Below are 15200 nucleotides of genomic sequence, written 5' to 3'. Positions count from 1 at the left end.
ACACACATTCGATCAGAATACACTTTTGAAGGTTCGTAATTCATATCATATCCGTACCGATATGTAGAGTATTTTAGACATTTATTTGGTTTCGTAAAATAAATGATAATAAAAAGAATATCTGCAATACTTCTGAAAAATATTATTTGATTGAAATAGAAATATTAATTTTTGTTTTAAATTTGTTCTTCGAAATGCTTTTTAATCATTTTTTTCTGAAAAGTTCGAAAATAATAAACAACAACAGAACACGTGCAAAATGTCAGAAGAAAAACAAACTGAAACAGAAGAAGAGTTTCTGCCTGGTTTCGACAGCCTAACTAACTACACACAGGTCATTTGTGTTTAAACCCAATGAAGCAAATGCTTCTACTCATGTGTATCCTTCAGGCTTGCTATTTTAATATGAGAGAGGTGTCTGTGAGTACAGACAAACCTGAGTATCTGTAAAAGTTTAAAGGCATAGAAGCTGTCTCCTGGGGTGAGGCAGTGGGATGTTCTTGCTGTGTTGGAAGACGGTATCAAGTCCGTTCGCGCCCAATACACTTTGGCACCCTACAGGTTCGCACCTCGCACATTCGCACCAAAAGTTCGTTCGCACACTACACTTTCGCTCCCAATTTTAAAGCAAATTCTAGTTGAATAATTAGAAAATCATGATTGTTGACGTTTAAATTGCTTTGAAGTAAATACTGCATGTATTAAGCTTGGTATGATAAAAAAAAATTGAAGATTTTAAATGAAAAACACGAAAGATAATTGTTTTTAATGTGACTTCTTGAAAAAAAAAATGTTGTCAGAATCTCACTTTATTTTGAAACAATGATATAAAGTTGTAGCAGTACACTAACCAAAACATGATTAAAAGTTATTCAACACACCAAAAAAACGTTGACAGAACCTCACTTTATTTAGAAACTGATTAATTTTTTTTTAACAATACACAATCCAAAACATGATAAAGATTTATTCAACACACAAAAAACGTTGTCTCAATTTTTTTTTAGACATTAAGCAGGGATCTCCATGGATGAAAATTGAACCATGGAGGAACTTTCACCATTACAAACCATGTCTACGCTGTACAGTGTAGCGCGATCGGAAGTATTTTATCCCTCCATACAAGGAATGGTGAACATGCTAATTCATTGTTTATTTAAATTATATTTATTTGAATTTCATTATAGAATTAGAAGTATCAATATGTTCATTTATTGCCGTTTTTAACCATTCAAATGCCAAGTCTTCATGGTCCCCCCTTAGTCGAGAATGACCAAAAGCTGTCATGAAAGTCCCCATGTAGATTTCTTGTATTTTTAGCTCACCTGGCCCGAAGGGCCAAGTGAGCTTTTCTCATCACTTGGCGTCCGTCGTCCGTCGTCGTCCGTCGTCGTTAACTTTTACAAAAATCTTCTCCTCTGAAACTACTGAGCCAAATCAAACCAAACTTGGCCACAATCATCATTGGGGTATCTAGTTTAAAAAATGTGTGGCGTGACCCGGTCAACCAACCAAGATGGCCGCCACGGCTAAAAATAGAACATAGGGGTAAAATGCAGTTTTTGGCTTATAACTCAAAAACCAAAGCATTTAGAGCAAATCTGACATGGGGTAAAAATGTTTATCAGGTCAAGATCTATCTGCCCTGAAATTTACAGATGAATCGGTCAATCGGTTGTTGGGTTGCTGCCCCTGAATTGGTAATTTTGAGGAAATTTTGCTGTTTTTGGTTATTATCTTGAATATTATTATAGATAGAGATAAATTGTAAACAGCAATAATGTTCAGCAAAGTAAGATCTACAAATAAGTCAACATGACCAAAATGGTCAGTTGACCCGTTTAGGAGTTATTGCCCTTTATAGTCAATTTTTAACCATTTTTCGTTAATTAAAGTAATCTTTTACAAAAATCTTCTCCTCTGAAACTACTGGGCCAAATTAATCCAAACTTGGCCACAATCATCTTTGGGGTATCTAGTTTAAAAAATGTGTGGCGTGACCTGGTCAACCAACCAAGATGGCCGCCACCGCTAAAAATAGAACATAGGGGTAAAATGCAGTTTTTGGCTTATAACTCAAAAACCAAAGCATTTTGAGGAAATCTGACATGGATAAAAATGTTTATCAGGTCAAGATCTATCTGCCCTCAAATTTTCAGATGAATCGGTCAATCGGTTGTTGGGTTGCTGCCCCTGAATTGGTAATTTTGAGGAAATTTTGCTGTTTTTGGTTATTATCTTGAATATTATTATAGATAGAGATAAATTGTAAACAGCAATAATGTTCAGCAAAGTAAGATCTACAAATAAGTCAACATGACCAAAATGGTCAGTTGACCCCTTTAGGAGTTATTGCCCTTTATAGTCAATCTTTAACCATTTTTCATAAATCTAAGTAATCTTTTACAAAATCTCCACTGAAACTACTAGGCCACAATCATCTTTGGGGTATCTAGTTTGAAAAATGGGTCCGATGACCTGGCCATTCAACCAAGATGGCCGCCACGGCTAAAAATAGAACATAGGGGTAAAATGCAGTTTTTGGCTTATAACTATGAATTCAAAGCATCTAGAGCAAATCTGACAAGAAGTTAAATTGTTAATCAAGTCAATATCTATCTGCCCTGAATTTTTCAGATGAATTGGACAACTGGTTGTTAGGTTGCTGCCCTCCAATTGGTAATTTTTAAAGAAATTTTGCCGTTTTTGGTTATCTTGAATACTATTATAGATAGCGATAAACTGTAAACAGCAATAATGTTCAGCAAAGTAAGATCTACAAATAAGTCAACATGACCAAAATGGTCAATTGACCTCTTAAGGAGTTATTGCCCTTTATAGTCAATTTTTAACAATTTTCATTAATTTGGTAAATATATGTAAATTTTTACCAAATATAGTTCTCTGTTACTAATGGGCAAAGTTCATTATAGATATAATTGTAAGAAGCAAAATCGTTCAGTAAAGTAAGAAGTTCAAACACATCACCATCACCAAAATACAATTTTGTCATGAATCCATTTGTGTCCTTTGTTTAATATGCACATAGACCAAGGTGAGCGACACAGGCTCTTTAGAGCCTCTAGTTGGTAATTGTTATGGGGTTTACAAATCATATGATGTGGAGCTTATTTTCCATGGACACTGTCAAATTCAGAACCCATTACCGGTATGGCTGATTTGCAGCAACAACAAAACGATTCGTACGGGTTATGTAAAAGGTTAAAGAGATTTGTAAAGCAAATGAAAAGGTTTCTAATGACTTTATCTGACAAATTGATGCTGTGCAACATGCATCTTTCGAGTCTGAATAGAAACCGGAAACGCGGATGTATCAATTTGATTGTAATATACGAAATGAATTCGGAATTACGATAAGATATTTCTTTACAGGAAATATTTATAATAAGTTTTTACTTTTAAAGTAATTCTAAATTATCGTTACAGCAGTACTCGAGTTATTTGCGATAAAATAATATTTACTGTTTTGCGTCTTATTTTGTTCTTCTTAAAAAGGGGGATGCTGATTGCGTAAGTCAAAATAAAGCACGTGTTCGACTTGTTAAACTGTTTTCTTTGTAACTGGATTATTAATTTATTTATTTAATCTAAATTATCATAATCATTTGCTGAAACTTAGTTGATTAATTCGACAAATGGATCGTCTATCCTCAGATAGTATTCTCCTGTCTGGTTTGTTGATCTACCTGTACAAGCTCAGGTACAAGTGATTAGCGATCTTAATCCGGATATCCCTCAGGCGTTAGAACTGTGTTGGATTATAACATAAAAAGCCTAAGGGTTATGCAATTACATGCATTTGATTATAATTGATAAAAAAATGGCGTCGGGCTACAAAAAATGATGAAGTTTTGAACGATGGCGGAAGACAATTTAACGATGGCGCAAAACAATTTAACGATGGGGCGAGTCATTTGACGATGGCGCAAGACATTTGAACGATGGCGGGGCGCCATCGTTAAACAGGCCATGGAGATCCCTGTTAAGATTTATTCAACATGAAAAAAACATCTCAATTTATTTTTTGAGACAATGTCTGACAACAAATTATACTTAAAAGAATACACTTGCCAAAACTTGATTACAAAGTCATTAAACACAAAACCAATAAAAAAAAATTGGGCGCGAATGTGTAGAGTGCGAACGGACTTTGGGTGCGAACGTGAAGGGTGCAAAAGTAAAAGGGTGCGAACGAGACTGGGCACGAACAGACCCAGATTCTTGGAAGACCCAGATGTGACCTTGTGCTGTTTTCTTCTTTTCATTCAAGTTGTTTTTGATACATTCCCTGGTTCCGTTCTCAGTATTTATTGATGCATCTAAATGGACCAATTCATATGAAAAGAGACCCAACATGAGTTAACCAGATACATATTGAACAAATCAAAATATTAAGATGCATTTATAAAAAAAATATGACAACACTTTGGAAAATCCTTGTAAAAGTAACAGACCCTCACCTATATAAAAAACCAACAGATGTGATCTCAGGTACTTGAGTAGGGTTAGCAGATCAATGCAGGATACTGTACCTTCAGAAAATGGCATACATGTAGCTTGAACACAAAACAAATGTAAAATCCCAAAAGTCTTGAAATCAGGTGCCATCACAACAAATTATCCTACATGTATATAATTACTTTAAGTGCTTTCATATATTTGATTTATAAATTATATATTTCCAGCAAGCACTAAAGACAGCTTTACAAGCTACCAAGTGTTCCAATGATTTACCAGCGACAGGAGATGACTTTGATTATTACTCCAGTTATCAAGGTGTCAGAGAAGTGTTGGATATTGAAGGCAACAGGATTCTTAACATGTAATTAAAGATACATACATGTACATGTAGATAGATATAAGAAGATGTAGTATGAGTGCCAATGAGACAACTCTCCATCAAAGTCACAATTTGTAAAAGTAAACCATCATAGGTCAAAGTACAGTAATCAACACAAACAAACTATTTTTAAATCTGTATTAAATTAAAAAAAACAAGAAACAAGAAACACTTATGAATCACATCAGTATGTATATATGATTTAAGACATTTAGAGTTGTACTACTACTTTATATTATCATGATTATATGACAAATGACATATTAATGTAATTCATAAACTTTTATGTGTTCTGATTTTTAATGTCAGCTGTAAAAATGAAAATTGCAAAAGTGAAAACAGCTTGATTCAGTTTGACATTGACATGAAGTTATCAGATGCCAAAAATAATTTCAACTACGGTTCTTTAACTTTTTAAAATAAAATCATACATTTCAACCATACTTGAAAAGTTTCTTCCCACAAATTCATTTGTCCACTTAGCAAAAACGTCACACTAAATAGCTCTGAAAAATATAAACAAACCCAAAAAATCTGTTTCAAAACTTAGGTACAAAATGGTGTTATTTTGTTTTCAGAATCCAGAGTATTTTGAAGTATCAGAGTGTGAAGGGGAATCTGACGGGTAATAGCAGTGCTGTTGACCTTGAAGATAAGTCTGATGTACTCATTGATGCTAATGACCAAATACTGGAAAGAGTGGTAATTATTTCATTTTATATTCATATCTCTTTATGAGAGCCGTGGTGTAGTAGTTAGTGCATAGGACTACTAACACAAAGGTTCGATTCCCGTTTGGGATGAAAATTTCAGGAACTCAATTTTCGGCTCTCCCTTGACACCATCTGCGAGGTATGGTCTTGAGGAAGCGATGATAGTCCGTCGTAAAGGGACGATAAATGGCTGACCCGTGTTAAGAGAGAGCCATATTTCTTGCACGTTAAAGCAGAGATGCAACTTATCGTCAGACCTGTCGGACCTAAGGGGCAGAATTTATGCAGGTCCGGCAAAACTCGTTGCTGTGCAGGACCTGATGGCCGGCAATATTTTAGTCTGCTTGGGTCAGCCAAAACTTAATTCTCTGTCAGTCCCAGCAGAGTATTTTGTTTTTAAAATTGTGATTTTACAACCACGTTGCATGATTAGATAGAACAACATTCAAGGCTTCGATTACATAATAGAAATCGGGAGTTCAAACTGTTTTAATGATAAATATTATAGCCTGACATAACTTTCTCCTTCCTTAAAAATAAAAAGTAAACCTTTTGCAGTATAAATTATCAGTTTTGAAATCGTATGTTTGACATCGTTAATTCATTGAAATATTTATATCAAACGCAGTTGATTAGTTGTAACAGAGAATACACACGATTGGTTTTAAAAAAATGATGTAACCTCCGTAGCAGAGTTAAAAAAATATATGGGTCACTGAGTATTCATAATATATTTCAGATCGTCTGTTGTTTTGATGTCAAAGATTATTTTATTTTTTAAACTTTTCTTTCAAATTAGTATTAATCCAGAAAATAGTAAAAACATTGCCTGACTGTACCTAAGTTGAATATCTATATCCAAATTCAATTAATTAAAGCTGTTATCCATGATCACAAATTGAATGCTTTGTTTACAATTGTTAAAGGCCATGTGCTTTTTGTCGTGAAAATTTGGAAAACCCCTTAACAGGAAACAGTTATATTTCATTGTTATTAATAAACAGTAAGAATTTTTTATTTTTATTAACTGCTAACATTTATTCATGATACATTGAAAATTTCTTGAGGCAAAACTGACATATACTTTTTATATACTCTATATAGAGGGGGGGGGGGCTTTTTTTAATAATATTACGAAAATAGATTTTTGTGAGTGAAAATATAGGTCTGGCAGAAATGTGATGGGTCTAGCAATACTTGGTACCCTGTAGGCCCCAATGTCTGACAGGAAAAAAAACCTGTTTGCATCTCTGTTAAAGACACCCTTGTAGATTTCGAAAAGAGTAGGCTAATGCCGCTACAAGGCAGCACTCTCACCCGCAAAGTTGAAAGGGATTAATATAAGTTGCAAAACTTGTTTCCCAATCCACTATAAATAAATATGTTTAAACTATATCTTTTAACATGTAAAGGTACAGTATTTACCGTATTTAGTCATGTATAATAGGCAATTGTGTAACCCCTTTCAAAAATCATGGAAAAAGTTCCATTTGTTATTTTAAAGTAAAAAAGGAGCCTTTTGGCATCTTGGATTGTAAAATAGCAGATGACTGAAAGTCAAGATTTAGATAGAAATGCCATTCATTTGTAAGATTTTTCATACATTTGAATACAATTATCTTATAATCATGACTGCTTTTACAAATACAGAATATTTTTTGACTAATTCATAAATGATTTTAACTCACCTTTGTAAGGGGAAATAATTCAGATGATTTAATCATATAAAAGAATGAAGATAAATTTTCAATTTTATATTACTGCCATAAATAGTATGGGTTCACCATTTTTAAAAGCTTTTAATAAGAGCGATCTTTTCATATCATAATTAAAATGATGTCATTTAGCATGTTTAGCTTGCTTTCTATTCAAATTAAAATGTGCTTCCCTTGTTAGTCAGGGGCAAGGATCCAGAAATTTTTTCACCTAATTTCGGCCATTTTCATATAACTTAAAAGTTGGTGCCCCTTTTCAAAAAAAGATTGCCAAAATCTCATTACTGCATGAGTATGCTCATACCCGTAGCATCAACAGACTTGTTTCACTGTTGCATCGCATTTACTTCATGATTTATCCTACCATTTTCCTAAAATCGAACAAGAGAAATTAAGAGAAGGCAACAGTTTAAAAATGAAATGATTTTAATGACTCAAAACGATAATTTTCTCAGTAATCCCTTACGTTTCTTTAGATTCTGAAGTAGAAATTCAAACAGGATGTAATGCGGCAATACTAAATCAAACAATGCAGTACTCATTTCCGGGATTAGTTTTGTTTATCAAATTTACAGGAAATCATCGGCTTTTTAATATTTTACCTTTAATAATGTAAGATTATTAATGAAAAAAGTTGCACTTGCTTTATTAAGCATGAAATCATCTTAAATTTACGATTTAGTGTCTAATCTGCAGAAGAGAATTTCAAGCATGCGTATTACACAGTAAACAAAGCATGTGTCTGTGGCGGATCTAGAAATTTTCATAAGAGGGGACCCATTGACTGCCTAAGGGGGGCCCGATTCTGTCACGCTTTAGTGATTCCCTATATAACCAACCAAAATTTTTCTGAAAAAGGGGGCCCCCCTAAATCCGCCTCTGTGTGTGTTAGTAGTGAAAAAATACTTTTTTTCTACAAAAATTTAATCAAGTTTTAATTTTAATTTAAAATCATAATTGACAATTGTCTTACATGTCTTAGCTGAAAAGTAATTAAATAATGAAGACAGTTGGTATGGAATTTTAATTTCTTTATAATATTAGTTCAGAGCTTGTGATTAATAGCCAGGTGTGAATTAAAAATACAGGTAAAGAGATTAGCAATCATTAGCCAATAGCTCCCCTAGGCATTAATAAAGTTATTAGGAGGGCCCTCAGGATTTATAACACTTTACTGGAGTGGCAGTTTAATTACATAAATTCGATATCAAAACAAAAAAATGTTCAAAATGGTGATTTTGAAACTCAATCTCAACACAATGACCGAAATTATTTCTGTTGAAAAATAAAATTTGACCTAAATTCCATTTACACGTTTAGGACAACACACTTTCAGTTTAGGACAAATATGACCGTTTCCGGAACCCTAGGTCAGGGGTAATTCTTGTACAAGTGTTTTATATTTACTGGTACAGGTAAATTAACTTGGAGGTAGAGTTATATAATACTTACACATTCCTATTTTTTTTTACATGATTAAGAAATTCTTATTTTCTTCTTTTCTTAATATCCGAGATAAGATGTTATCATACAAAAATATATATTTTTATTTGAATTTTAGGGTGGCTGGCTAGATGAAGCATCTGGCATCAAAAAGAAAGAAACAACATTAGTTGTTGCATCAGCTACCCCAAAACATAATGCCACAGCTAGCTGGAATAAAAAGGTATCAAATAGGAAAAAGTATACAAAATTGATAACTATCTTGTTGAAGGTCAATTTTAGCAGAGCATCTCTGCAAAGTTCTGGGTAGGCACATTCTCTACAGAATTTAAATGCTGTTTTGTAATCTTGTCATGTGTAAGGGGTTACTTCCCCTTGTATGGTGTGTATAAATAAAAGTACATGTTAATTATATGTCTGTATATAATTAAATGTTTCCTTATGTTTTAAGGTGTACATAGTTGCTAAAACTATACCCTTTGGGTAGTGCTCCACAATTAATGGAGGAATATACAAGAAACTGAACTGTTCATCTTTGAAAATTCTTTTAATTACATACTGGTAATTGAATTTAGAACTAATTAATTAATTTTAAATTATGAATTTTCCATAGCCTTTGCTGAAAAGATAAATAGCTAATGAAATAAATCTTCTGAACTTGATCATTGTGTTCTCTAGTTAACTCAGATACTTTGATAGCAGTCATAGCCTGATATCCCCCTAGAGGCATTAAAAACGTAACTTTTTTTAAAAAACTTTAAAAAGTGTTTTGCCATTACAGAAAGTTTGACTTTAAAGAGCCTGTTGACATAGGCAAATTATTTACAGTACAAAAATGACAAAGACTTGCAAAACCAAAATAAATATAAAGACATTTTTCACTGATTGTGATTGGCATAATTTACCATGGAGAAGATTATTTGACCAAGTTATTTTAGCATCATAGAACAGGTAGTTGAGATTCCTGATTGAGGAGATATGACAACCAATACATTTCAAGAAACAAAAGACTCTTTTTGACTAGATCAAAATACACTAAAAGCTTTTGATTGACAGTGAGAAAACTGATAAGAGTTTAAAGTACACTGAGAACTTGCAATACAATAAACAAGTATCTTTTTGCAGTAATCCTTGACTCAATTCCAGTTTGATGAGAAAAAACAGAAAAATAAAAGCATTCATATAATGAAATTTTGAAGTCAGACTAGGATTTTGTAGTGAAAGGTTTATTTGCAACTTATTTTTATTTTTATTTCATTGACCAATTGTTTTATTTTGTTGTTATGACTCATTATTAATAAAATCAGCATTTGTTTTAATTAATTATTTTCTTTCCCAGTCTTCACCTGGACAGGGAAATAATTTGTCCAGTTACAGATTATTGACAGCAAGAAATATACAACGACCTCAGATGAGATTTAGAGACAAAATTGATAATGTGAATAGACCTTTTGTACCCTGTATTCGATACAAACCAAATGCTATGAAGACATTAGAAGGTATTATTATGTATTAAGAAACATTTATACCATAAATTAAGAAATTAATTGTGATGTTTTAATTATTGTGAAAAATTGGACAGGTTATAATCACAATAATTCTTCTAATCTTTGTGATCTTGTATTGGGAATTCGAACAGGGATACAATGATACTAATTTTTAAGAAATGCCAAGTAACTGACCTTATTGAATAGTGATCTATTTAGTTCTCCTAATACCTTTATTCTCATAACCATTGCAGATACATAGATACAGAGAGTACAATTTATATGTACATAAATAGTGTGTTTCAAAATAATATACATTTTAGCCAGGAGGACCCACTTGTTTATTTATACACTTTATGAACTTACATAATCTTTTTAGCTCTGACTTTTTGTTTAGTTTGCTCATCAATTTTTAAAATTTTAGTGTAGTAACAGGCGCCAAATAGTGCTTATAATTTTCTCATAGTATATTAAATCTGAAGTAATTATTTCAGAAAGCTTACAATTACCTGAGGATATAACACCAGAAATGACAGAAAATCCAGCATTTCAGTAAGTTATATAAAATCTGTTCAATCCCTGTCATTAACAGAATTTTGAATCTTTGTAATACAGTAGATTCCGGTTATTTGCATAGCCTATTTGTCAGACAAAATTATGCAATAAAGCGGAGTATGCTTATATCCGAAATGCCAAATGACAGAGTCAAATAACATCGATAGAACAGATCAGTAAAAGAAATCCCTGAAGAAAGATGAACGTCTGTAATCCACATACAATATACTGAATGTTGATTTATTCTAATAAAAATTTTATGTCTACTCTAGTGTCATATGTGTTATTTTATTTTGTTTCTTTAAATAAAGATTATAAACACACTTAGTTTAGTTTATTTGCATTCAGACTTTCCTTTACCTGGGATACGAAAATAAACTGTTCTAAAAATAGATTTGTTTCTATGACCCATATTGTACAATGTACATTGTTAGGCTTTGATTAAAATAAACTTTTAAACAATACTTCACAGTTTATAATTATTTTAACAATAGATGTGTAATGAATTGATGTTGATATGCAGTTGGGCACTGAAGTAACAACTTGTTAGTTTCGTATATGCAAAGCAGTAATGGTGGGGCCCTGTACGGGTTAATTGCTGGACACAAGTGTTGAAAGTGAGAAAATATAATAATTAAAAGTAAATGCTCTTTTCATAAAATATTAAAAACAAAAGATTGATGTATAAAATTCTTAAACCATATGTAAATGCCCTATAATATTAATATTAATACAAATCACCCCAAGCCCAATAGAGTTCACATTGGTTATCATCGATAATTAGCAGGAGTTTTTGTTTTAAAAATTAACCCCAAATGTAATCTATGGACAATTGTTTAAATCCAATCAATTATTAACACCCTTTGAAGTAGAATGGTCAGTGTTTTTACAACAATTATCTGTTTGACATTTTTATGACCTCGAGGCTTAAAATAGAACATGGGAAACTTTACCTGTGTAGACATCGAGGTTTATTTTTAAATCAAATTCCATAATATAAACACGAAAGAAACTGTTTTAAAACTTTATTTCAATAACACAAAAGTAAATATGAAATAATAACGAAAATAAGGATGCATTCAAGAAAAATATACTTACCAAATGACCGTTTCCGGTCAAAAATCTCGTCAGTTTGAACTAAGCATATCTAGACGGCAATAATTTTCTATGCAATAAACCGAAAGGCCACTTGTAGAGCTATGCATATAACCGGACAATTTAACATTAGATGAATGGGAAATGGTTTTGTGCAGGAGAAAACTATGCAATTAACCGAATTATGCTATTAAGCGGTATGCAATTAAGTGGAATCGACTGTATATTGAAAAGTCAACTTTATGAAAAAATAAGTTATTTTAAACATTTGCCACCAAAATACCTCATTTTAATATCATTTACAATGTGTACTTTATTCTTGAAAAAAATGTCTAACTTTTTTTGTGAAATAGTAAATACTGCCTCTTTGAACATTTTTCAATTTGATGTAAGGAAAGATCTTCAAATTTTTGAAAATATAAATAATTGGCATGGAAGACCTCAGCAGACATTGCTTTTGTGTAACAAAATATTCATCAAACTTAAGATATATTGATGGAATAAGATGTACAAAGGTATTTTATGGAACAGTCTTAATTTGAATGAAATTCAAATCTTATTATCTAGTCAATTTCAAATCTATTTTTTTATAATTTAAATAAAAATGTATTTAAATGTTTGATAATATTAGTAACAAGTATGAAATACTCAATCAGTTTTATAACATTAGTTATGTTTATGACTTTATTAATAATTTCAGGTATCCTCATCCATATCAACATGAACTTGCCCATCTAAAACCTTTACAGAAATCTCTCAACGTGTCATCACCTACGGTAAATATTTCTTTACAGTCTCAGCATATTCAAGAAGAAAAAAATAGTCCTTGAAAACTATTCATTGCATTTTGTAATTGACAGTTAAATTATTGGACTCAATTATGTTGGTTATTATACATATAATTCAAGTAATGTCTAATGTTATTGAAAAATTGTGTCGGACATCTAACATATCTTTTAAATGCTTTAGGAAATCTATTTCACTGTTGTCATTGTAGGACCCCAAGCCTCTAGGGGAAACAGAATGTACAATAGTCACAAATCTTGAAGAACTAAAAGATTTGTGTAACACACTCATGACACAAGAAGAAATAGCCATTGATTTAGAGGTAAGGCCAAAAAAAAAAATAGGTGTGTTTCCTGTTGCATGCCCCAAAAAATTAGGGTCGGTAGGTAGGTATTTTTTTTTTTTTTTTTTTTACTGGCCTACTTCGGTTGTTTTTTGTGTATTTCTATAATCAGTTTACTTTTTTTCTCGTTCCTGTGTGGACACTCATCAATTGTTATTGATAACACACTTTGACTGATGGCCATAGCAGAAGCCATGCCGTTGTTTGACTTCAATCTATATCACACAAATGCTTACTGTATTAAAATTTTATTTGAAATCAAACGTTTAAAAGATGCCATTCAAAGGCTATACTAAACAAAAACCGTTTCCGGAAAAAAACGAAAAAAATCCGGATTTTTTTTTTTTTTTTTTTTCCGGGAAAAAAAAGTTAGGGTCGGCGCCAAAAAATTAGGGTCGGTCGGGCGACCGGAAACACACCTATTTTTTTTTTTGGCCTAAATAATATGAACACAAATTGAGATCTTAAACCTCTCAACAATTGTTCTAAATTGTTATTCTAATGCAACATCGCTTTTAATGTTCATATTTATTGGATAACATCACCAATTTTCTTGGCATCAATTTGCAATTGATGCTATGAAAATGAAAGCACAAGTGCATACGAGGTATGGCAGATGTTGTTTTCTGACAGATTTTATTAGAATGGAGATAACGGTATTGTATTTTAAGTAGGGATTGCAACGAGTACTCAAGTATTCAGGTAATCGGTCGGAAGCCAGAATACTCAAGTACACTTTTAGTACTCAGATACTTGTTTGCCTGTTATAAATCTTGAGATAGTTTTCACATTTCCACTCACTTTAGTTCTCTTGAAATATCCCCTTCGTAATACTATTTTGAATTCATTATCAACAATAATTCGTTTATCCTGAGACTTCTATTTGGTACTAGCATATAGTAGTCTGATCCTTCCGAGGAGAAGTTTTCAAGGGCACTACTTGTAAAAAAAAATTGAAACTCAAACAGTCATTCATCAGAAGTTCTTGACTAGATCATATTCCAAACAAGAACAAATTCAAAGTGCCCTTTAGTGAACCCTACTGATTAGAGACATTTTGAATGGTGTTTGTACACGAATCAACACTTTCATTGATTAATAACACATCACAAGCCTTTAACTTACCTTTGTTTGTTAAACAAGACTTCTATGTATAAGTTATTGGTATGAGATGTACGTTTAAATTTATTTAATTACTCTTTGTTTGAAACTTAATTATTGTTTAATTTACTATTAAAGAGAGGCGACATTCAAACTCATAAGTTAAAAATCAACTGACAATGCCCCATGATGGCTAACATATGAGGAAAAACACCAACAGACAAACCATAGTGCAAAAAAACAAAACACAGAAAACTGAAGACTGAGCAACACAAACAAGCACAAGTAATTTGAAGTCCTATATTGTTGTTGACAAATTAATGAATATAAATAGTACCAACTCAACAGGTACAGATCAGGGCTTCCAAAACGGTCATATATTCCGGTCATTTGTATAATGTCCGATAAAAGTCCGGCTGGGCAAAGCATGAAACGGTCATATACTTTTTAGTTTTCAAGGCTTTTTAGGTCATTTTTACATAATTCACGATCTTTTTGACCCAACCTTTTGCCTTTAACATCAACACATTTCCGGTCATAAATGTGACAAGATGATTAATTACTATCAAAACAACACCTACTTCAATACTTTCTAAATTTAATCAAGGCTAATTAGTAGTTGGACAGCTGAAATCTACCTGTTCAGGTGACAGGTGAACTATGTTCAGTACCGGACATCGTATATAAATTGATTGGTTTATTCACAATTATTTTCTTACATTTCAGAGGTTTTTATCTAATTGATTTAGTCCAAAAGATTTAAATTATTAGAAATAAGTATAATAATATGATTTGACATTGTTTGATGAAAAATTTAAAAAGGTTTTAAATAAAAAAAAATCGTCAGAACTACATCTTATGAACTAGAACACGTGTGCGCATGTGCACAGGTGGGAAATTTAATAATGCATCCTACATTTCTTTAAAAATGCTAAAATTATCAATGAGACCTGTATCTAACGTTCAAATCAAGTATTTTGTTGAAGAAATAACGTGGAAAGAGCTTCTTCTCTCAGTCGTGCTTTATAAAACGTACACGGATTTTACGTATCCGTTTATGGTCCATGTTTTACAATTGTCAAGTCAACTTCCGGTTGAAAA

The 15200-nt window shown here is 32.1% G+C and overlaps 1 protein-coding gene across 1 annotated transcript in view; it reads left to right on the top strand.

Annotated features, from left to right (window-relative positions):
* Positions 1–231: 231 nt before the first annotated feature.
* Positions 232–15200, top strand: part of LOC143057288 (exosome complex component 10-like) — a 32818-nt gene continuing 17849 nt past the window's right edge. The window contains exons 1-8 of the mRNA XM_076230573.1: positions 232–334; positions 4707–4843; positions 5440–5563; positions 8851–8955; positions 10072–10231; positions 10714–10771; positions 12570–12645; positions 12867–12977. Of these exons, the coding sequence (XP_076086688.1) occupies positions 260–334; positions 4707–4843; positions 5440–5563; positions 8851–8955; positions 10072–10231; positions 10714–10771; positions 12570–12645; positions 12867–12977 (846 nt within the window). The 5' untranslated portion in view covers positions 232–259. The remainder of the gene's footprint in view (positions 335–4706; positions 4844–5439; positions 5564–8850; positions 8956–10071; positions 10232–10713; positions 10772–12569; positions 12646–12866; positions 12978–15200) is intronic.

This window comes from Mytilus galloprovincialis, chromosome 13, assembly GCF_965363235.1.
Source record: "Mytilus galloprovincialis chromosome 13, xbMytGall1.hap1.1, whole genome shotgun sequence".
Taxonomy (NCBI): domain Eukaryota; kingdom Metazoa; phylum Mollusca; class Bivalvia; order Mytilida; family Mytilidae; genus Mytilus; species Mytilus galloprovincialis.
This window is presented reverse-complemented; position numbering and strand designations above follow the sequence as displayed.